At 33.7% G+C, this 23,261-nt stretch overlaps 2 protein-coding genes across 5 annotated transcripts; one reads left to right on the top strand and one right to left on the bottom strand.

Annotated features, from left to right (window-relative positions):
- Positions 1-5,649: 5,649 nt before the first annotated feature.
- On the bottom strand, positions 5,650-12,079 carry LOC115724845 (uncharacterized). 2 transcript variants are annotated; one of them, XM_061117109.1, is made up of 2 exons: positions 11,766-12,079; positions 5,650-6,855 (listed from the first exon to the last, which is right to left on the bottom strand). In XM_061117109.1, exons 1-2 carry the CDS (start codon positions 11,988-11,990, stop codon positions 5,881-5,883), a joined length of 1,200 nt encoding a protein of 399 aa, XP_060973092.1. In that variant the 5' UTR covers positions 11,991-12,079; the 3' UTR covers positions 5,650-5,880. The 2 variants fall into 2 exon arrangements, with proteins under 2 accessions (XP_060973092.1, XP_030510065.1); XM_030654205.2 differs by having other exon boundaries at positions 11,775-12,079.
- Positions 12,080-12,152: 73 nt separating this feature from the next.
- Positions 12,153-18,421, top strand: LOC115724823 (uncharacterized). 3 transcript variants are annotated; one of them, XM_030654170.2, is made up of 10 exons: positions 12,153-12,535; positions 12,898-12,965; positions 13,273-13,334; positions 13,418-13,567; positions 13,691-13,867; positions 14,088-14,300; positions 14,681-16,401; positions 17,067-17,132; positions 17,225-17,294; positions 17,470-18,421. In XM_030654170.2, the coding sequence occupies exons 1-10, from the start codon at positions 12,336-12,338 to the stop codon at positions 18,169-18,171; spliced, it is 3,429 nt and encodes a 1,142-aa protein (XP_030510030.1). In that variant the 5' UTR covers positions 12,153-12,335; the 3' UTR covers positions 18,172-18,421. The 3 variants fall into 3 exon arrangements, with proteins under 3 accessions (XP_030510030.1, XP_060973089.1, XP_060973091.1); XM_061117106.1 differs by having other exon boundaries at positions 12,159-12,535; positions 17,067-17,133; positions 17,211-17,294; XM_061117108.1 differs by having other exon boundaries at positions 12,407-12,535; positions 12,790-12,965; positions 17,067-17,133; positions 17,211-17,294.
- The last annotated feature ends 4,840 nt before the right edge of the window (positions 18,422-23,261 follow it).

The raw sequence follows: 23,261 nt of genomic DNA, 5'->3' as shown, positions 1-23,261 counted from the left end.
CAACTTCATTCGATATTTGCGAAGGGTGGTGAACATCTCGCCTAGATCCTGGATTAGATCCTTGGCTTTCTTGTTCTTTACTAACATATCGTCGACATATACCTCCATGTTGCGTCCAATTTGGTTAGCAAACATCTTGTTGACAAGTTTCTGGTACGTCGCCCCAACATTCTTGAGTCTGAAAGGCATGATCCGAAACAACATAGGTCTCGATCCGTAATGAATGAGGTGTGTTCCTCATCGAAAGGGTTCATTGTTATTTGATTATACATTGAGTATGCATCCATAAAATAAAGCAATTCATGCCCCGTTGTCGCATCCACTAGCTAGTCTATCCACAACAACGGGAAGCTATCTTTTGGGCAGGCCTTGTTCAAATGTGTGAAGTCGATGCATACTCTCCATTTTTCGTTAGGTTTAGGGACCAACAAGAGGTTTGATACCCATTCAGGGTAATATGCTTCTCAAATGAATTTGATCATGTCAAGTCGGTCAACTTCAACCTTCAGAGCTTCGTGCTTCTTGACATTTAAGGCCCTCCGCTTCTACCTTACTGGCTTCGCGTTCGGATCTATGTTGAGATGGAGGCACATTACGGTTGGGTCTATTCCTTCCATACCTTCATCCCCCAAGCAAACACGTCTAGATTATTTTCTAGAAACTCCTTCAATTCCCTCTTAAGGGTTTCGAGGAGCCCTTTTCCAATTTTGAGGACCTTGGGCAGGCTCTCCAAGATTACTATTTCTTCCAACTCTTCTATTGACTCCACTCGCACTTCCTCACAAACTCGAGGGTCTAGCGCTGATGAAACTTCGTTGCCTTGGCTGGGCCCCCCATGGTTGGTCATCGTTGTTGGTTCTCGAGGCTTTGTGACGATTCAGAGCGACAAGTTATAGCACTCTCTAGCTTCATTCTGATCCCCTTTCAAAGTGGCGACATCCCAAGGGGTTGGAACTTTCATGGTCAAGCAGTACATTGAGATGACCGCTTTCAACCGGATGAGTGATGGTCTTCCCAGCACAACATTGTAAGCTGACAGACAATCCACTACCAAGAAGGTGGCCATCACCGTGGAATGTTGGGGTCTCCTCCCCACCGTTAGTGCCAGTTCTATCATTCCCCGTAGTTGGACTGGTTCTTTGGTGAACCCGTATATTGGTGACGTGCAAGGTTTGAGATCCTCAAGGCCCGACCCATCTCTTTCAGAGCGGTGTAATATAGGATATCTACTGAGCTTGCATCGTCGATTAACGTCTGGTGTACACGAGTGTTAGCCATCTGCACCGTAAGCACCAGTGGATCGTTGTGTGGGAAATGTATTCCTCTTGCATCATCCTCCTTTGTAAAGGTGACTGGGGGTGTTCTCCCCCTCAAAATTTTTTAGGGGCCTTAGCTTCAAATTCTAGGAGTGAGGTTCTCGACTTGCCTCACGGGCGTACCTGTCTCTCCTCCTTCGAGTTTTTCCTCCTACACAAGGCCCTCCTATGACTGTTCTGACGTCTTCCACTGCTTTAGGGACTCCATTGGGCACTCTTTGTCAGTGTTCTTTATTTGTCCATGCCATGTTGATGTTCGCCTCTCCCTTTCCGGCGGTGGACAACGGTAGGTCTTGCTCCGGTGCAACTAGCAGTTCTTCGTCAAGGTGAGTTTCCATGTACAGATGACGACGAGAGTGTCTGGTCATTTTGTAACGATTGTGTGTAAAAGAGTGACTTGTCTTGAGCTTTTCGTTCCCACAAATGATGCCAAACTATAAATGGTGAGAACTCGTCAACTAAGTTAGTGGTCGGGAAATGTAAAGTTACCCAGAAACGTGATAAAGATAAAGATAAAGGTGAAAAGATGTTTGAATATTCCTCTTTCTATTGAATTCAATATTTGAGTTACACCAAATGATTTTCCAACCCCCTCACATCTGAGATGGGGGGGTATTTATAGGCTTTAATGGCCAGGTGTAAAAAGTGGTCCCGCAGGGATAAAATGTTGCTTTCCTGCTGCGTGTTGCAGGTGCTGGGGGCAGTCTGGCACCTTGTACCCTTGTCTGGTGTTAGGTGGTCCGCAATTGCTGGAGAGTGGTCCCCGGGTACACGCATGTGGTCCCCAGTTACATGCGAGGTGGTCCTCGGGTACAGGTTGTAGGAGAATGGTTGCAGTATACCCTTGGTCGTGTCGTCGGGCCTTGCAGGTTTATTGTCGGCGCTACTTGTATCTCCTTGCTCTCAGTCTTTAGAAGGCGTGGCTGTACGCTCTTCCCTTGCACACCTTGTCCTTGGATTCCTTTCCAATGTCATTCTTATCATCATCCATTCGCTCTTTCCCTTATCCTCGCACCTCCTTCCCAAAACACACTCACCCCATTCACATCATGGCTCACATGCAAGCCCCCCATGGGCTCGCATGTGAGCCCCCCACCTCCTAGCACCGTGTCAAGCCCTCATCTCCACCCCTTATGGCTTGCGTGCGAGCCCCCCCCCCCCCCCCATGGGCTCGCATGCGAGCCCCCATCCTCTCATACCATGCCAACCTTCATTACTTCAGCTCACCCTAGACTCACACTCCCTCTTTCCCCTTGCTCGCACACCTTACTACCCCCTATGGCTTGCATGCGACCCCCTTGTGGGCTCGCACGCAAGCCTTCGTACCACACTCCAACACTTTCTCACTCACCCATGGGCATGACGCCTATCCACACATGTATAGTCTCTCCTTCTTTCACCCGCGCTCTTGTCATTGGATCACTAAGGGACTAAACATCGAATAGCACGGGTACTCCACTGCGAGTCGAATGGATGCTCCACCACTTGCACAAAGGTTCCACGACTCACCCAAATGCCTCCAGCTTATCCAACGACCCATGGGCTCCCACAACATCCCATGGGCTCGTACAATAGCCATGGGGTCGTACAATAGCTATAGGCTCGCATACCAAGTTGTCACAATTCAACAGTCTTAGTATTTTGGCCATAACTCTCTCGATATATATTGGAATTGGAAGATTCAAGATGCGTTGGAAAGATGAGAATGAGACATTTGAATCTTATGTTCATGGCAAGATCTAATTCTGAACATATCACTACAAAAATCTTCCAATAATTGTAACTTAGTAAGTTGATCTTACTAACCCTACTCGTGAGTTGTTACGGGGTTGACCTCCGAGTTGTAGGGTTATACCTCAAAACTTGCAAGCATAGATTTTCGAGATTAACGATCCTCATGCCATATGCATTGACTTAGTCATTCTTTGACCGATCTTACAACTGATGTCTCTCGACCGCAGGGACTAATCGTTGACTAAACTCAAAAATTAACTCTGTCGATTTTTGGGGTTAACACTTTATAAGAAAGGTGATAAGTGCAAGATCGTTGACTACTATGATGTTCATTATGCTGGAGATCATGATACAAGACGATCAAAAGCCAGATATGTATTTATGCTTGGATCTGGAGTAGTATCTTTTTGTGGTAAAAGGCAACCAACGATATCCTTATCAACCATAGAAGCATAATACAGAGCAACAACAATGGCCACTCAAGAGAGTACATGGTTAATGCAGTTGATGGAGGATCTATACCAGTCTATAGATTATGCGGTGCCACTGTGATAATTAATTTTTTATTCGTCTAGTAGAGAATACAATGTTTCATGCTCGAACAACGCATGTGAAAGTGCATTACAATTTTCTAAGATAGAAAGTTCTACGCGAAGAGTTAGAGATGCACCAAGTAAAGAGTAAATTCACTAAAGGGCTCAACACTTCAAGATTTGAGAAGCTAAGAGAACAACTCAATATGAAGAGTTGGTGTTGAGAAGGAGTGTGAAAATCAACACCAACTTTTAGAATTTTCTAATCTTAAGAGATAATAAGATAAATGTGGATATTTAAAGATCTTTTTAGTAATTGAAATTAAGCCCAAGTTTAACATAAGCTAGAATATTCTAGTTACTTACACTTTAGTCAACTATACCAACCGATTATAGATGGTATAAATAGGACATTGGGTCTTTTGTAGTGTAATCATCCAAAAAGTGTCCCAAAGAGAGGAGTCCAAGTGTAGTGTGAGTTTTCTTATTCTAAGTTTGTCTTAGAGAGTTAAACATATAAGTTTGATAGAAATTATAAGTGAGTAATCCAAATAAAGTGTCTAAATATTTTAAGAGTATTGTGGTCAAATTATTATGTGGTATAATTATTTTTGTATCAATAAAGTAATTAAGTTTTCATGTGATGTGGTGTTCAATAGTGTTGCTCTCCACTTATGTCCATGACATCAAGGCTAAGTATGAAATAAGAAAAGATAGGGAAGGTCACATCAAACTGCACTTTCAGACGTTAGCAAAAAAAGAGTAGAGATCAATTAGTTTTAGTTCTGATGAATAATCGAAGTGTATCACATTACAAAATATATAGAAAAAATTAATTTGGTGGACGATTTTATTTAAATTTATTTTTTTGCTAAAAATTTATATACATATAGTATTAAATATTATTTAGAATTTATATCTAACACTAAATCAGTATTTAGTATAGATGATTAAACTAAGTTATCTATACTTTTAGGGGTGATAATTCAGGTCATGACCTGCAGATTTGACACAAATATGACTTGAGATTTTATGGGTTCGATACAAAATAAAAACTATTTGGATCGTGTTTGTATTTTATAAATCTTTTGTGTCATGGATCGTATTCATATCATCCATCTAAAATAAATTTAAGAATTTTACACGACAAAAACACAAAACGATGACACTAAAAATAACAATTTAGTTTACAATCCGCCAACATGACACGAGATTTTGCGAGTTCGAAATGACACAAAATTTGTTTGAGTCGTGTTTGTGTCCGTGTTTTACAAATTTTTCGTGTCACGGGTCGTGTTCGGACTGAACAAGACCCAAACACAACACGCCAACACAAATTGCCACCATAACATACTCTAACTAGTTTATATATATATATATATGTATATATAAAATGATAAGTGGCAAACGGCACTCGTGGTTCACTATCGAAAAGATTAATTATTGAGCCCCACATGTTTCAGTTTGAGAAATCCTAAGAAGCACTCCCATCAATTTCTCTACTCTATGCTTTATAATCTAAGGGGCAGCTCACCAATTAGCGGCTTGAGCTGTCTCAAACTCTTTGTTATAGTTTTTTTATTCTACTAGGGGGCTAGAATCCATTGTTTCCTGCATAGACTTTGTGATTTGACTAATTTAATATTTATAAAATTTTATTTTTGATATTAAAAAAATTCTAATTTTTTTTATTGAACATAGAGTTATAATTCATTTATTTATCCTCAATATTCTAAAGCAAATTAATATATATTATTATTACATATTAATATTACTTTTTCTTTTTTGAGAATAAATGAATAATTTCATTTAGATATGTAATTTTTCATGATATACATATATTAGTTAAGAGAAATGTTAAGAGGTACTTTAAGGTGCTAAACACTATAACATATCATTGTGGGTGCACTTCAATATCGCGTTCCACACATTATTATTTGATAAATAATATGAGAAACCACTAACTAAATATATGGTGTCACGTAGATATGGTGTTGGGCACCTTAAGGTGCCAAATAACAATACTCACTAATTAATTATAGAAATTTATTAGCAACAAAAGAAAAGAGAAAAAAAAAAATTCTTTAACTAGCACATTCATACAAGTGTTCACGTTAGTAGTTATGCAAACATAATAGTTTAAGTACGTTTAAGTCTGTATCAAAATCAAGAATACAAACATCATTCATGACAAAATTTTAGTTAAGGATCAAAAGATACCAAGAAAGCCACTAAAATTTGGCAAAACTAAAAATCAACCAATTAACTCAGCAATAGTAATGTTGTGTGCCTTCTTTTTAACTAAATTTACCTATTTCCATCTTCTTGATCACTTTATGTCCATGGTATATAAAAGAATCTAGAATACCCGAAACAGTGAAAACACCTCCAACTATAGCACAAACATTAGTGAGGAAGTGTAAGAATGATATATACTCCTCAGCAAAAGTTACCTTAATTGGAGAAAGATCATAAAAGAAAAATACACCAGGAAGAAACTGAATGTTGCCATATTCTGAAGTCCTAATATGCTCAGTTACTGAAAACTGATTAGATTGAATAACTTGTCCAGACACATGTGTATAAACAGTAGGTACCACCTTGATAAAATACTGATACATCCCATTAGGACTAGGTGTTATAAATTCATGTGTCCATTCCACACCATCAAGAGGATTCACCACACCAGGAAAATATTCCCCAAAACTCAATCTATTGATTTTGTGACTTATATTAAAACTATCTTTCTGAAATGAGAGAAGATCATGCACATGAATGTTTGATTGTTGAAAACTTTTCCCAGGTGCAAAATGAAAATTTCCAGCAACCTTATTAACTTCTAAGAATCCATATACATTACAACCCTCACCTTCTTCATCTTTGATTTTTTGTAAGAAACCTTCTCTTTTGCACTGATCAATCATATCAGGATTTGACAATGCCCAACCTTTCTTCCTATACGCTTCCCGGACTTGTTCACAAGTATTACAACAATTTTCATCATTAACATTATTTGATGTTGCTTTTGCACCATAACAAGATCCACAATATGTCTCATTACTATTATTATGACTGCCACCATGTTTCTGCAATGGCTTGTCAATCTTTGATGCACCAATTCCATCTTGTTTTGTTATTTCTATTACATTACCACGGGAATCTAGCCTCTTTTTGATTACATCATGTTTTATATCCAAATGTTGCTCTCCACTTATGTCCATGGCATCAAGACTAAGTATGAAACAAGGAAAGGCAGGGAAGGTCACATCAAACTGCAGTTTCAAACATTAAAAAAAAAGAGTAAAGATCCATTAGTTTTAGTTTCGGTGGATAATTGAAGTTATCATAATACAAAATATATAAAATTCCTAAACTTAGAGGGTGGGCGATTTTTGTAAGAGGATTGCTAATTATAACCTCCTATTATAACCTTTAAGTCAACCTCCACGTTCGAAATCATATGTCAGAATATTTTTTTTCAAATTTTTTCATAGTGATATTTGTTATAATTACAGTATCATTCCCGTAAATTTAAATTAATATGCATACATTTGGTGTATATTAAATTTTTGAACATAAGCTAGATGGTCAAGATTGTCGATGGTGAAGCCGTGGTTGATAGAGAAGTCGTTGGGTCCGCGATGGTCATTGGGTCCGTGGGTCCTTGGGTCTGTGGTCATGGTGGTCGTGGAGAGAAGGGACCAAGGTTGTGGGTGGTGGATTGTGGGTCAATTGTGTGCTCCTCTGTGTGCGTGTTTACACACCCACACACCCACACAGAGAGAGAGAGAGGGAGAGAGAGAGAGAGAGAGAGAGAGAGAGAGAGAGAGAGAGAGAGAGAGAGAGAGAGAGAGAGAGATGTTCAAATGAGAGGGGTAGAATAGAGTTTTAGGAGAAAATGACATATTCTACCAATATTGAATAGTTTAGGTTTAGAAAAAAATTTGGTCCAATAAATATATAATTAGTCAAATTTCTCAATTAGTTTACAGTATCGAAAATAGAGTTCCTGATATTTTAGTTTACCAAGCGTGTTCAAAAAACTTCAAACGTATTTTCGGCATTGTAAACTATTCAAAAAAATTTAAAAATTTATAGGAATGATGTTGTAAGCATAATGAACACCACCATAAAAAATTGAAAAAAAAAATATTCCAGCATGTGTTTTTGAACGTGAAAGTTGACTAAGAAGTTGTAATAGAAGGTTAACGGTAACACTCCTCTTTTTTTAATAGAGAAATTTATGTACATATAGTATTAATATTAAATATTATTTAAAATTTATAACTTACACTAGATTAGTATTTAACATAGATAATTAAACTAAGTTATCTATACTTTATATATATAAAACCTAAGAAATGCCAAAGGATTCCGAGGGTTAATACCACAAACTTTTAGAAATGGTAAGAGACACTCCAATCAGTTTCAGTTTTAGCCCCACACGTTTCAGTTTGACAAATGCTAAGAGGCACTCCCATCATTTTTTATACTCCATGCTTTACAATACATTACAAAAAAATTTACTTTTTCTATTCTACCTCAAATTTTTATAATACATTGTGTGTAATATTTTTTATGTGATGTGAGTGCTCTAAAGAATACTCATAGTGCCTAGAATTTTTATGAGATGTCATATCACTAATAATATAATATATCAAATCATATTTGTTTTATTTTAATAATGATTATAGTAAACGACTAATTATTAATAGAGTACCACTTCATAACAGGGTTACAATGCTAATACAATGCTCGTATAAGTAAACCTATCCACCAAAAAATCCCGTGGTGGACTGAGTTTTCGAAAAACTAAGGAAATAAACTTAGCTTTTTTGGCAAAATGGGGGTGGAATCTGTTAACTAGGAGCCAGACTCTTTCCTACAGAATTTTGAAAGCAAAGTACCTGAAAAATAAAGATTTTCTTTCCTGCAAGTACAAAGATTATGATTCGTGGTTTTCGAAGAACGTGGTGAAGGAAAATGCTATTTTGAGGAAAGGGGCATGTAAATGATCATGGATGGAAAAGATAGGAGAATTTGGGAGGATCCCTGGATCACCCATGGCAGGGAGTTCTATCCATAGGCGAAAGGTGCTAGAGCGATGGATCATGGCAAAGTGGCTAATCTCCTTACTGATTATGGGGATTGGGATATTCAAAAATTAAATTATTTTTTTATAATGAATTTGTTTCAGCCATCCTAAAAAGGGGTAAACCCTCTGGCCAGGGTACGGATAGGTGGATTTAGACTAAGGAGAGTAATGGCCGATTCACGTGTAAATCTGCCTATCTTATCCAAGCCTTTAAAGGGCTCCTCATTATGATATAGCTCCTTCCCTATGGAACAAAATATGAAATAGTAACATTTTGGAACGCCATAAGATGATGTGGTGATGCATTCTCTCTAAAGTCCTTCCCGTTCGCGCTATTCTTTCTAAGAGATTCCATATTGAGGATATGTCCTGCCCATTATGTGGGGATGGTAAGCAAATCTTGGAGCACTTATTTCTCACTTTTAATTGGGCGTCTCATTTGTGGCGATCGTCTCCATGGGTGATTTTTCTCATTTCTGATTCTGGCCATTCGTTTGTGGGATTGGGTCAAGTTCATTTGAGGACTAGGAAAACAAGGCATTTACACAGATGAAGTTTTTCTGTTTGGTTCGATAGTTGTCGATACAATTTGGCAGACGCGGAATGACAAGGTACACAATAGAAGTTTGTCCAACATTAACCAGTGTGTTGACTATATTTATTACTCTTATGCAGATTACAGAGATTCTTTTTCACCCACTCCATCACCGTGTCTAGAAGAAGGTTGGCTTCCACCCCCTCTTGGGTGGGTCAAGCTAAACTGTGATGTTAAAGTTAGGATGGAAAACATATTCATTGCAGTTGTGGTTAGAAATTATCTTGGAGTGGTTTGTGGGGTTCATACAGCTAGATTGGAATTCTTTGATGCTCTCTGTGGTGAAGCGGCTACTTGCTGTTTGGCGTTGAAAGTGGCTAAAGAAGAAAGCTTGAAGTATATTAGTATAGAGAGTGACTCTAGGGTGGTTATCTGGATTTTCGTTGGGAAATTGAAAACTATGCTAAATTTTGTATAACACTCTCTCAGTTGTTTGATTGTTGTAATTTTTATTTTGTTAAAAGATCTTGTAATTTTATGGCCCATAATATGGCCAAGTGGGCTTTCACAAACAATCGGTATGGTCGATTGTGTGTTTTTTCTATCCCAAACAATATCCTTTGTAATGACCGTGAGATCTAATTTCTATCTATACACGTTTCATTAAAAAAAAAAACCTATCCACCAAACTAAATTTTTTATTATTAGTTACTATCTTTAATTAATATATCACAAATTAATTAAAAGACATTTAAGGGCTCGTTTGGTACGCCATATAAGGGTCGTATTGTATTAAATAATAAATAACACTATGTTTGGATAAAACAATATATTCTATTAATTATCACGACTAAATTTTTTAATACAATGTATGTTGTATTATTTAATACATAATAAATGGTCTGTATTAGCTTGTATTACAATATTTACAAAGAGTTTGGAGTAAACATCAATCTCTGACTCGGATCCGAACCGGGACCTAGACTCGGGACCCAAGACCCGAGACCCGGATCCGGACCCGAATCCGACACGAGACCCGGGCCTAGACTCGGACCTAAACCTGGGACTCGGACCCGAGACCCAAACCCGGACCCGAACCCGGACTCGGACCCGGACTAGGGACTTGGACTCAAAACCAGAACTAGATTCGGGACCCGGACCCAGAACCAGACCCGGGACCCGGACCCAGACCCGTAGTTGGTGTTGGGATTGAGTGTCTTGAAAATATATTATAACTTTACACAATCAATTAATACAAGTTAATACCAAACATTGTATTGTATTAAATAATACTAATGAGCTCGTTTGGTACGCCGTATAAGGATCGTATTGTATTAAATAATAAATAACACTATGTTTGGATTAAGCAATGTATTGTATTAATTATTACGACCAAATTTTTTAATACAATGTATGTTGTATTATTTGATACATAATAAATGGTCCGTATTAGCTTGTATTATAATATTTACAAAGGATTTGAGGTCAATAACAATCTCCGACTCGGACCCAGACCTGACCCGGACTCGGACCCAGACCTGACCCGGACCCGGACCCAGACCTAGACTCGGACCCCGGACCCAGGACCCCGGACCCGACCCCGGACCACGGACCCGACCCCGGGACCACGGACCCGGGACCCCGAACCCGTAGTTGGTGTTGGGATCGAGTGTATTAAAAATATATTATAATTTTACACAATCAATTAATGCAAGTCAATGCCAAACATTGTATTGTATTAAATAATACTAATACAATACAATACAACACAATCCAACACAATACAATACAATACAATACAATAAAATACAATACAATACATTACAATACGGCGTACCAAACGAGCTACAATACAATACAACACAATACAACACAATCCAAAACAACACAATACAATACAATACAATACAATACAATACAATACAATACAATACAATACAATACATTACAATACGGCGTACAAAACGAGCTACAATACAATACAATACAACACAATTCAACACAATACAATACAATACAGTGTACCAAACGAGCCCTAAATGTTTTCTTTTAGCAAGGACGATTGCCACCCATTTATCCATACATAATGAAATAAAAGTTTGTCTTTCAATTTTTTCAAAGCTTTTACATGCTACTAATTTTAACCTTTCGGTTTTTTTGGATTTCTTGAACTCTTAATGATTCAGCCCACACTTTAGCTAAATGGTGTCTTGATCATGAGTTTAATGGTTTTCTTTGTTTTTGAAAGGTAAATCTCCATGTAATTACCAAAATTTTAGCTTCTATTCCTAATAAGTTTTTGAGGTTATTCAGAAAAAAATAAAGGTTGGGAGGCCATAATGATAATCACCCATGTTTCCCTTAGCTCCCACATTAGTTTCAAGTGCTTATAATCATCATGGTTGAATTTGAGTAATGTTTCATTATAGAAGAAGATCTAACATAACATATGATATAACAAGAGAGTATTAATGAATAATTAAATCAATACAGGTAAAATAATAACAAAGATAGATTGATCATAAATAATATAAAAAAATGCATTAATTAACATGACGTACATTGATACGCAGGGTTTCTCCTCTTGAAGTATCCACCACAAGCTTTGATTGAGTAGCTGCATGTAGATATAATCGGAGCTCGGAGAGAAAGAGCAAGACCATGACAATGGAGGAGGCAATGGTAATAAGGCCACCACTCAGGGTGCGCTTATAGAAATCTTCATTGATTTTTGGATAAGCATCCAAATTCCGAACCTTCTTCATTATACTATCCATTTTTATACCCCAAATTATAATGTCTTCGCAATTGATCGATAGATCGATATAAAAACCTAATTCTTTATGTAAAATAAACGCCCACTCTTCTCGTGATTTGAGATAATTTAGTTCATTTTAAAAGTGTATTAATTGAATATTATTATGTTTGGATAATATGTAAAAGTGTTTGAGATGCCCTTATTCTTTACAAGAGCATCGATATCCATATATCCAAACAGAGCTCATTAACCCGCCAACTCTTTCATCATTTATTCAGCCTTTTGGCGCGAAAATTAGTAACGAATTGAAACAGCTGACAATCTCCAAATTAGGGTTTCCACTTTCCACCGGTTCTTCTTCTCCATGTCGAGTTTCTCAGATCAGCTCCATGAAGTCAAGCTCTCCATTTCTTTGGGCACCAACAAGTCGTTTTCTTACTCAACCCTCTTGTATCTCCAAGAGCAGTCCGCTAACTGCTCTGCTTCAATTCAAACCCTCGCTGAAGCTACTCCAAGCTTAATCCCGTTAATGGCTGCCGATGTTCAAGATCAAGACGAAGAAATGTATGTACTATTCTCCGACTACTTATCTAAATCATAGTTATCTTAAGGAAATTACTGTTCTCATTTTTACTTTTATTTTTATTTTCTACCCCATCACCAAGAAAACAATTTTCTTGCTAATCTATTTCGTAACATTTATAAGAAACAAATACAATGTTTGTAATCGAATAGAAGCTACAGAAGATGATAAGCTATCGTTTTAAACTACATGGAGGTTTCGTTGCGTGTATTTATACATTCATTTTTCTTTCTAGGAAATTAATATATAAAGATTTGGGAGCTTTATGGTTCTTTTGTGCTGTGATAATTTTAAGCTAGCTACATTATGAGAAGTTGAAAGATGTTGGATTTGATTTGAGCAGTGCAGGACAAGCATTGAAATGTTTGGGCTTCATGATGTATCATTCATCCCTCAGTGCCATAATTTCAGGTATGTATAACAACTAGACATAGGATCGCTACTGTTAGTTTTGGATGGAATCTCTCTCTCTCTCTCTCTCTCCTAACTGTTTATGTGATGCTTTTGAAGGAGCTCAGTTAAATGTAGATTGAGTTTGTTACAGCAAATTTTTGGTATTATTATAATATAAATCAGTCTGATGTACAGTAAAAATTTGTATTCTTTAAAATATAAAGCAGTCTGATATTGATTATTACTCATGAAAAGTTAAAGTTTGTGTGTGTGTGTGTGTGCGTGTTTGTTTGCTATCAGATATTAAATGTTTTATGTTTTGTAGTGGCGGGAGTCAGTTTGATTATGGAGTCATTGGTTAAAATCATCACAACAACAAAAATAAAGGCTAGTATATACATTTCTATCTAAGTGATGAACCTCTGTTTATTTGTTTAATTTTTATTTTAACATTCATCTATTGATTGCAGTCATTATGCAATTTAGGAGTCTGGTGCATATCCATCCAACAACTTAATGAGTCAGTTCTTGTTCCTCATTTTGATTCTCTGTTGCAAGCAGTTGTCCATGGTGTTGAAAATCCTATGGGTTCCTTATCTACAACTTATGAGGCCATTCAGGTAGAATTATTTTTCAAGAATCATGGATAACTACATACACTTCTACTACAATAAAAAGTAATAATGATAATATGGAAAAATTGATCGGTATTTCTTCCTTGCCCCTTTTATCTATCATGACAGGCTATAATGAGGTTAGGAGTTCAATTACCTGAGAAGATGAGAGGATTCTCTCATGTCTGGGCTCCTTCAATATATAGAAGACTTCTCAGCTCTGACAAGAGGGAAAGAGATATGTCAGAACGGTGTCTACTAAAGATTAGATCTCTAATACTACCTCCTTCACTATATCTCTCAAAGGTATTCATATCCATACACTGCTGAAAATTATTTCACTAAATAATTTCAGTGTGGAAAAATGGCATGTTCCTTATATTTTGAAAGAGGAACCAAAGATAGAATTTTTTTAGATGACTTGGACACCCCCCCCCCCCCAAACACACATGGAATCTGATTTCAATATGACCAATAACATGTCATGAGATTATACATGTTTGTTACATTATCTACTTCAAAATAGGTACTTGTCAAAGATATGAAGCAAACATTGCTCACTAGGATGAAAGATCTACTAAACCATGGCAACAAGGTTCAGACAATTCGGGCATGGGGATGGTTTATCCAATTGTTGGGAGCCTACGCATTGAAGAACAGGAATTTAATTAATGATATGCTTAAAATCCCCGAGCTTACATTTTTGGACCAAGATCCTCAACTTCAGATTGCTTCCCAGGTATTTCCTAATAATCCATTTGTGTTTGTATTGAGAGGGGCAGGGGGTTTGTTGTTTTGCATTATTAGAGAAGTATCTATATAATTGTAGGTAATCAAATCCTATTATGGTAATCTTATCCTTGTACGGTTCACTTTACATGTTTCTTTACTTCACTCATGTGGTAACCTTGTAAGCATTTTTTTTTCTGACAAAGTAAACCTTGTAAGCATTTAATCTTGTAATTTTTTTTTGGTCGTCTATGTTATTGATGATTGAATTATCAACAACTAAAAAATAATGTATGTAAAATAATTTCATTGGTAAATTAAACTGAGTAATGCTTTTCGATTGCGTGGATGTCATATTTTAATATGGTTAAAAATGTACTGATATTGCAGGTTGCATGGGAAGGTTTAATAGATGCTCTTATTCATCCTGGAATATTACCTAATACAAGAAATGATGCTATAGAGGACGAATGCTTTCAACAAATGAGAGCATCTAAAATCCAAAATAATGAAATCCAGGCAAATGGTTTCTCAAAAAGTTTGAAATTGATTATGACACCTCTAATAGGCATCATGTCAAGCAAATGTGATGCATCTGTTTACACATCCTGTTTCAACACATGGTGTTATCTTTTACATAAGCTTGGTTCTGCTGTTAATTGTTCCTCGGTGAAGAAGCTTGTGTTGCAACCTGTATGTGAAGCAGTTTTTCAGAATGGCCCTGATCATAAGAGCATTTCGGTGTGGAATCTGTGCATAAATTTAATTGATGATTTAATTTTAGCAAAGTGTAGAGATGCAAACATTGAGCCAGCTGACTCGGAATGCAATCATTTATCAGCTACAACCTCCATTAATGGACCTTGGACTTCTGGAAAGTGCCCATGGAAACAGTATCCTATTAAATGGTTGCCGTGGGAGCTGAGTCAATTGGAATTTCATTTAAAGATTATAAACAGTCTCATCAATCAAGCATCGAAGATAACTGTTTCCCATGAGAACAGAACTTTGGCATACGATGCTTCCTTGAGGGTATTTAGATCTGTTGTGAAAGGAGTCCAAATAGATTTCAAAAAAGCATCCACTACTTATGATGATATTTTGCTGTCTTTGAACACAATATTAAGGTTTATGAAGTACTTATATGACGAAAATTCTGATGGCAGTGACAAAAATGACTTTCAAATTATTTCCCTTCAGCTCATAGAGATTGTTCTTGAAGAAATAAAGCCGTCTGTGTTGGGTTCTCCTCTTTACAAGGTACCATTAGATCTCAAGTATATTGAAAGCCAGAGCATTGCTGATGTTGATAAAAGTAGACATGCAAAAGCTTCAGGGATGTGCTCTCTAACTTATATGGATATGGTTTCACCGGCAGTATATTTAACTGTACTGTACTTCTGTGTTGTGACCCAATCAGATTTAAACACTTCCAATGCCAAATTTTTTCAGCAGGCAATGCAGAAGTATTTTAAAATTATTTTATCATCTTACGAACCACAGGACAATTTTGTCATTACTATTGACTTATTGTACAAGCACAAAGGCCCAAGCTGCCTAAGGATGTGGACAGCAATAGCGGAAAGTCTTAAAGACTGCATATGTGATGTGGAAAATCCATCCTTATTTAACGTGGAGTACAACAATGCATACTTTTCCACATGTAGTCTGTTATCCTACCCATTCATCATATGCTATTGCTACCAGAAAGATTTTATGTCAGCAAAGATTAGTGGCTCACTGGAAGAGTCTCTTGTTGCACCACAGAATAAGCTAGAGTTGGAACAAGCTGTTGGAGTTTGGAAGTCACTCTATGGCTCTCTTCGTACCTCGCAATTGGAGTGTTTCAAAGCTAACAAATTTCCTGAGGATCTTTGTGACACAATAGAGGAGATGCTTAACAATTACAATAGCATATTTGAGTCTGGTAATGATGTTGAATCGTGCCACATGGATTTGGATATTGACCTGGTCTCCTTCTATGCTGGTGCCATGACTTGTATTCTTGAAAGTTTCCAACCTTCAGAATTGATTCCAAATGAAAAAGATGGATGTAGCAGGCATCACAAGAAATTAAGTGGCATAAACAGTTTGTTGACAATGGCTATTAGGTAAGTTCAAGTCTTTTTTCATTTTTAAATTATTATTTGAGGATTGCAGCTGTGCTGAATGTAGGTTTTAGTCCTACAATATTGTAAAATTCAAGTATATTTTGCAACATTTGGTTAGGCTGCTGAGCTTGGCTGTAATGGTCTGCATCAAGCTCTAATATTTTCTCTTGCCTAATCATGAGTAGTTTACCTCTATAAATTTTTTAGGTTTCATGAAATTCTGATGTAGGAATACATGATTAGTTCATTTTTTAAACAAGTATAAAGGCACGGGAAGTCTCAAGTCTCGTGTATTACTGAAATTGCTAGTCTGCCTAAATTATTTATTTTTCCTTTTGTAGTTTTATGTCTCATTTTAATTGTTACTCTAAAGATTATCAGTAAATTGTTTCCACCGAATTAATGTTATTAATTTGGTTCCTATTTATAATTGTGGACTACTAGACTCAGACCTCATTAATCGTTACAGTGAACATAAATATAATTAATTTATTTATTATTTTTTAGATTTTACCTGAATTACTGCTGTTAGTGACAGTTACATTACGTAACTGTTCTCTTGATTCATTCATTATGAGAGCTAGTAATAGTATAGTGTTCTGCATATTTTATTTCTTAAATTTCTTTGTATTGTCACTTATCATGGTTCATATACTGTTGTACAGATTTATGATGTTTTTGCAGACAAAGGTAGGAAAAGCCCCACCAATTATTCCTGTTATGATCTCGAGGTAAGCTAGATTAGCTTTTTGTTACCATCATTTTTTTGTAATAATTCATTCTAATCTCACATTGACAACCCCCTTACGGTGGAAATTTACAGGATATACTCTGCATTGGCGCACTTTATTAGTTGTATTCACTTGAAACAAGATGTTCTTTCATTGGTTGAGGTTAGTTTTCGTCGTATGCTATGTATGATGCTCCCCACAAGTCTTTTTGATAGAAGAAACTATGCTAATATCACTTCACACAATTTTGATAACTATTTTTCTTTTTCATTCATAAATCTTTCCAATTTAAGACTTTTATCTTTTTATGATTTTGTTTCAAATTTATTTCTTTCAGATAATCTCCGTTCCATTGCTCCAATGGCTGGCAGAAATAGAGATGCAAGATGAAAGCACCAATGATCAATTTCAAGTCTTATGGTCAGAAACCCTGAAATGCCTACAGAGGAGTCAGCCACCACTAATTTTTGATTCTGCATTCCTTAAACTCCAATCACCTCTCCTTGAAAAAACTCTTGATCATTCTAATCCATCCATATCGGATCCAACAATCGGCTTTTGGAATTCAACATATGGTGATCAAATTAAGTTGCATTACCCTCAAAACTTGCTCCATGTCCTAGACAAACTATCCCGAAACGGAAAAGTAAATCTCCACAAGAAAAGTCAAGCATTTGTTGAGCAATGTGATTCTCGAGTTGGAGCAGTAGACACTGCTCCAGAAAAATACAGGGCGATTGCCACTCATAACATGTATTCCAAGAGGATAGAACTATTACAGGGTAATGTGGACCCTAAGAAAAATAATGAGAAGAACATGCCATCTTTAAATTTGAAAAGGAAGAGATTAGAGTTAACTGAGCATCAGAAGGAGGTAAGAAGGGCACAACAAGGCAGGGAAAGAGATTGCGGAGGACATGGGCTCGGTGGGATTCGTACTTACACAAACCTTGATTTTTCACAAGGGAATGAGGATTCACTTGATAGCCAAGAAATCTGGAATTCAGAATCCATATTGGACATGCCAAAAGATGCCTAGTCACGTTCATGTCTATACATTAATTTGGCATAATACTTGTTCTTTGATAAGCTCGTTATCATGTCTTTTTGCCATTTCTAAGGTCTGACCACTTAAGCTCTAAAGAAACTTATTCCTATGTATTCTCTCCCTGTATATATTGTGTAAATGGGTATAACCATATTATTTAATTAGCAAATAACATGTAGATGTGGTAAGAATTATTTATATAAAATTCAATATTTCGAGTTTGACGATTTGTTCATTACAACAATTTCTTCTTCTTCTCTTTTTAATTTTTTTTTTTTTAGAAGAAAACCCCCAAAACACCACCCTATATTATTCACTACAACAATTTCAATTACAACAAATGATATTGAATTTGGTGAGGAAAGCGGACAAAATAAAAAGACATTTAAATTTTAAAGTGAGATTGAAAGGCAAAATAATCATCAATCAAATATTAATATTATATGAAAAATTCATGATTATATGTATTTTTTCTGAAAAGTAATAATAATAATAATAATAATAACATATTTAATATAGTGTATGATGTTCGCCACCAATTCGGCCAACCACGAAACCGTCGAGATGTTATAAATTAGTAAAGAGCAATAAAATTAAGTGCATACAAAAATTTTATAATTGTTTAGCTCCATATGTTTGGTAATATACTACTCCATTTGATATTTCATTCAGTATTGTTTAGTGCATGGGATGAGGCCAACTCTCTCAAGCACAAGTCAAATAACAAATTGATAGTCTTTATACAAAGTTGTGAGATTAGAAAAGGGAAACTTGATATTTCATACTTGTATTTATGTCAAAAATGAAAGGAAAATTATAACAAATGTCCTTAAATTATAGCATTATATAATTAAATGTTCTCATTTTAAAAATGGTAGAGAAATAACTTCTTTACACTATTTATTATTTATATTGTCTTTTTTTAGGTAAATTGCGGCATAAATACCTAATGTTTCAGATTTTATACACTTAAATACCTAATGTTTATTTTTGGAGACAAAAATACCTAATATAACAATTCTATACCACTTCCGTTAACTTATCATAAATATAGACATGTGGAGGACTCAAATGCATTACATTTATTTATTTTATTTTAAAATTTAATATTCTTAATATCAAAAACTAAATACTACTTTTTTTTTTTTTAAAAAAAAAAAAAAAAGATGCAATACTAAATTACTATAGCTGAGTGAACCAGTGCAGTATATGGAACATGATCAGGGGCGGAGCGTGGACTTGATTATTAGGGGGGCCAATTATTAATTTTTTTTTTAAAAAAAAAATCTATAATGCACCCCTAACTAAAAAATCGTTTTAATACATTTTCTATCATTTTTGACATCTAAGTAAGTTTTTAGTGCAATTTTTTTTTTATGATCGTGCATATTATAGTTTTTTCTCACCATTTGTAATTTTTTTTAGAAACTTCGAATAGTTTACAGTGTTGAAAATAAAGTTTAAATAATTATTGACCACGTTTATAAGAAAAAATCGTCAACCGTGCAAATTTTTAACTTTATTTTCCGCACTATAAAAATTTAGATTTTTCCTAAAAATTTACAGATAATTTTAAATAACTGCAATATACATAACAATGAAAATAATTTGGACTAAGAATCCTAAATGCAAAAACAGTTAAGTAGTGTACCGAGATAACTCTTTTAGAGGATAAACTATAGAATTATCCAATACTTTGTGTAACATGTAATATCTATATATATAGTGCATTTCCCTTAAAATCATTGTTTTGGCACACTCTTATTTGTTTCGGCATTCAAGAAACTTTTCGATTTTGTTTTCATGTTCGTGCACGTTTGTAATTATTTAAGATTACTTATAATTTTTTTAAAAAAATTCCAAATTACAGTGCCATAATTAGGTTAAAATATTTTATTGTACTCATAATTATTTTTTTATATATGCGTAGTAAATATTTGTTTGAACTTTATTTTCAGCACTGTAAATTATTTAATTTTTTAAAAAAAAAAATTACCAGTAATCTTAAATAAAATAAAATATATGATTAGAAAAAATAATGAAAAAATTATTTTGTAGTTATAATAAAAAATACATAATAAAAATTATAATTTCCATAAAAATACATATTATTTATATGATAATTTTTAATTTAATAAATTAAATTTTTAATTACACATCTCAATAGAGAAGCATTAGTATCAGTCTTAATTATATTTCCATAAATATATTGATAATAATAAGTTGTTAAAATATATTATACTATTATTATATATCTAAATGCTTATATATAGCAGTAAGTTAAAGAGATTAATTATACATATATTTGTTGATTTATTTTTTTGGAAAATTTGAGGGGAGGCCATGGCCACCACACACCATAAAGTACCTCTGCCTCTGAATATGATTATCGAATTGAAGTGTCAATATCATGTGAAAATTGTTATAAGAACTGGTTTTTTTTTTTTTTTTGAAACAAGTAGCATTTAGTTTCTGATATTAAGAATATTAAGTTTTAAAATAAAATAAAAATAAATGTAATGCTGTAATGCATCTGAACCATCCACGTGTCTATTTTTATGAGTTAGCAAAAAATATATAGTAGTAACGGTATAAGAGAATTGTAACATTATGTATTTTTGCCTCCAAAAATAAACATTAGATATTTAAGTGTATAAAATTTAAAACATTAGGTATTTATGCCGCAATTTACCCTTTCTTTTTCATATATATATATTTTTTTAAAATTAAAAGCAAATTACTTAAAGATTATGGTATATCTATATTAGTTTTGTTAAAATATTTTTTATTTTAAAGTCATGTTGATTTTTAAAATTTTTTATGGGTTGTTGTGAGTTGTTGGTATATCAATTTTGTTGTACAGTATATTTCTATTTTCTTGGATGGTATATTATTATTCTTAGATGATATTTATTTTTTATTTTGCTATGTATAATAGTAGTATATAATTTTGTTAGCATAATACAGACGATTTAATGTATGTATATAATTTTATTGATATGTGACACATATTTAATTATTATTTTTATATATTTAATTGTATGATATATTATTTATTTTAAATAATATTTAATTAGTTTTTATTTTATTATATAAAATGGTGTATATAATTTTGTTGTCGTGGTAGATATATTTTATTTGTAGTATATAATTTGGTTAGTATACATATATTTATATATATTAGTATAATATTTTTTTATTGTACTTTTTTTGACATGACATATAATTTTATTAGTATGTTATATATTTATATTTTTACTTTTTGTTATTATATATATTTATATTATAAGGTATATTTTTTTATTATATGGTGTATAAGTTTTATTAGATTATATCATTTTATTTTAGATCATGCATGTTTAGTTTTTATGTTATTATGTATAAAGTTGATATATAATTTTATAAGTATGGTATAATTATTTTATGGTTGTATACAGTGACGGACTCAGGATTTTTACTTTGTGGGGGCTTATTTATCATAAAAAAATATTTATAGCTACATTATAATCACTCTTACTAAATTTATCTAATTTAGTGGGGGCTTTTCTACTATTTTGGCCTATAATTATTAAATTAAAAAATTTACATTTAATTTTTTAAAAGGCAATATTTTTGTTCGTGGGGGCTATAGCCCCCACATCACTCTTAATGGGTCCGTCCCTGGTTGTATATAATTTTGTTAATATGGTATATTCAGTTTTTTTAATAATATTATATATTTTTTTTATTTTTTATTGTATGTATATATTTTGTTGTATGATATATAGTTTTTGTTGTGTATAATGTATCATATTTAAGATAATATTTAGTTTCTACTTTATTATATATAAGGATTATATATAAATTTTTTGGTAGGTATATATATTTTAATAGTAGTATATATAATTTTGTTAGCAGGATATATATATCTTTCGAGTATTAATTTAGTATTGTTATAATTTTTTGTGGTATATAATTTTATTAATACGGTATATTAATTTTTAGTGATGCAATATATCAAATAGGGCTGAACATCGAGCGGGTTTACCGGGTTTTGGGTTCGCGGGTTTCAGGTAAGTTTCGGGTTCAAAAAAATGAAGCCGAACCCGGACCCGAATAGGGCACGGGTTGGCGGGTCACGTATTGGCGGGTTTCGGTTGGCCGCGTTGACCGGGTTGGCGGGTTGATCAGGTCAACTCTTCAAAAAAAAAAAAAATTTTATTCAAAATTAATAAAAATAACAATAAATTAAAATAAAATTTGTATATATTATTAAAAAATTATTATATATTTCTGAATATAAATTATTTAATATAATATATATAAATTTTTAATAAAAAATTATATATAAAAATATATTTAATTTATATTATTTAAGAAAATAAATTTATAAAAAAAAATAAAAAATAAATAAAAAAAATTTGAGAGTTTAAATTTTAAAAAAAGTTTAGGATTTTTTATTTTTTAATTAATAATTTAATATATATATATATTGTAATAAAAAATAAAAATATATATAACATATTTAAATTGCGGGTTGGCGGGTTCAACCCGAAACCCGGTATTCCTAAAAACTCAACCCGCGAACCCGCCCGAAGGGTACCGGGTTGAACCTGACCCGCGCGAACATTTTTTCAAAAAAAAAATTTGCAGGTTCACCGGTTCGGGTTCGGGCGGGTTGCTCGGGTTCGGGTCGAACCCGCTAGAAATGTTCAGCCCTAATATCAAATATTATTATATATATTTAATGATTTAATACATTTATTCATTTTTGTTATAATATATTATTATGATATACTAAAAAAATTATATAACCTAATTTAATTATTATATATATTTTTAAACTAAATTAGTTTAATATTAGTAAAATGGTCAAATATAATAAATTAGCTAATAAAAATCATAAATATATATTTTTTGTACATTTACTAATTTAGTTTCTAAATTTAGAACTATTTTGCATCTTAGCCCAAAATATAAACATAAACTAAATTTGGATACCCTAAAAATTAATGCCCATTATCACTTTATTTTAAAAATATCCCTTCTATTTGAAACACCCATCTTTTTTTTCAATACAGCTTCTGAGTTGAAAGAAAATT

This window comes from Cannabis sativa, chromosome 6 (genome assembly GCF_029168945.1).
Source record: "Cannabis sativa cultivar Pink pepper isolate KNU-18-1 chromosome 6, ASM2916894v1, whole genome shotgun sequence".
Taxonomy (NCBI): Eukaryota; Viridiplantae; Streptophyta; class Magnoliopsida; order Rosales; family Cannabaceae; genus Cannabis; species Cannabis sativa.
This window is presented reverse-complemented; position numbering and strand designations above follow the sequence as displayed.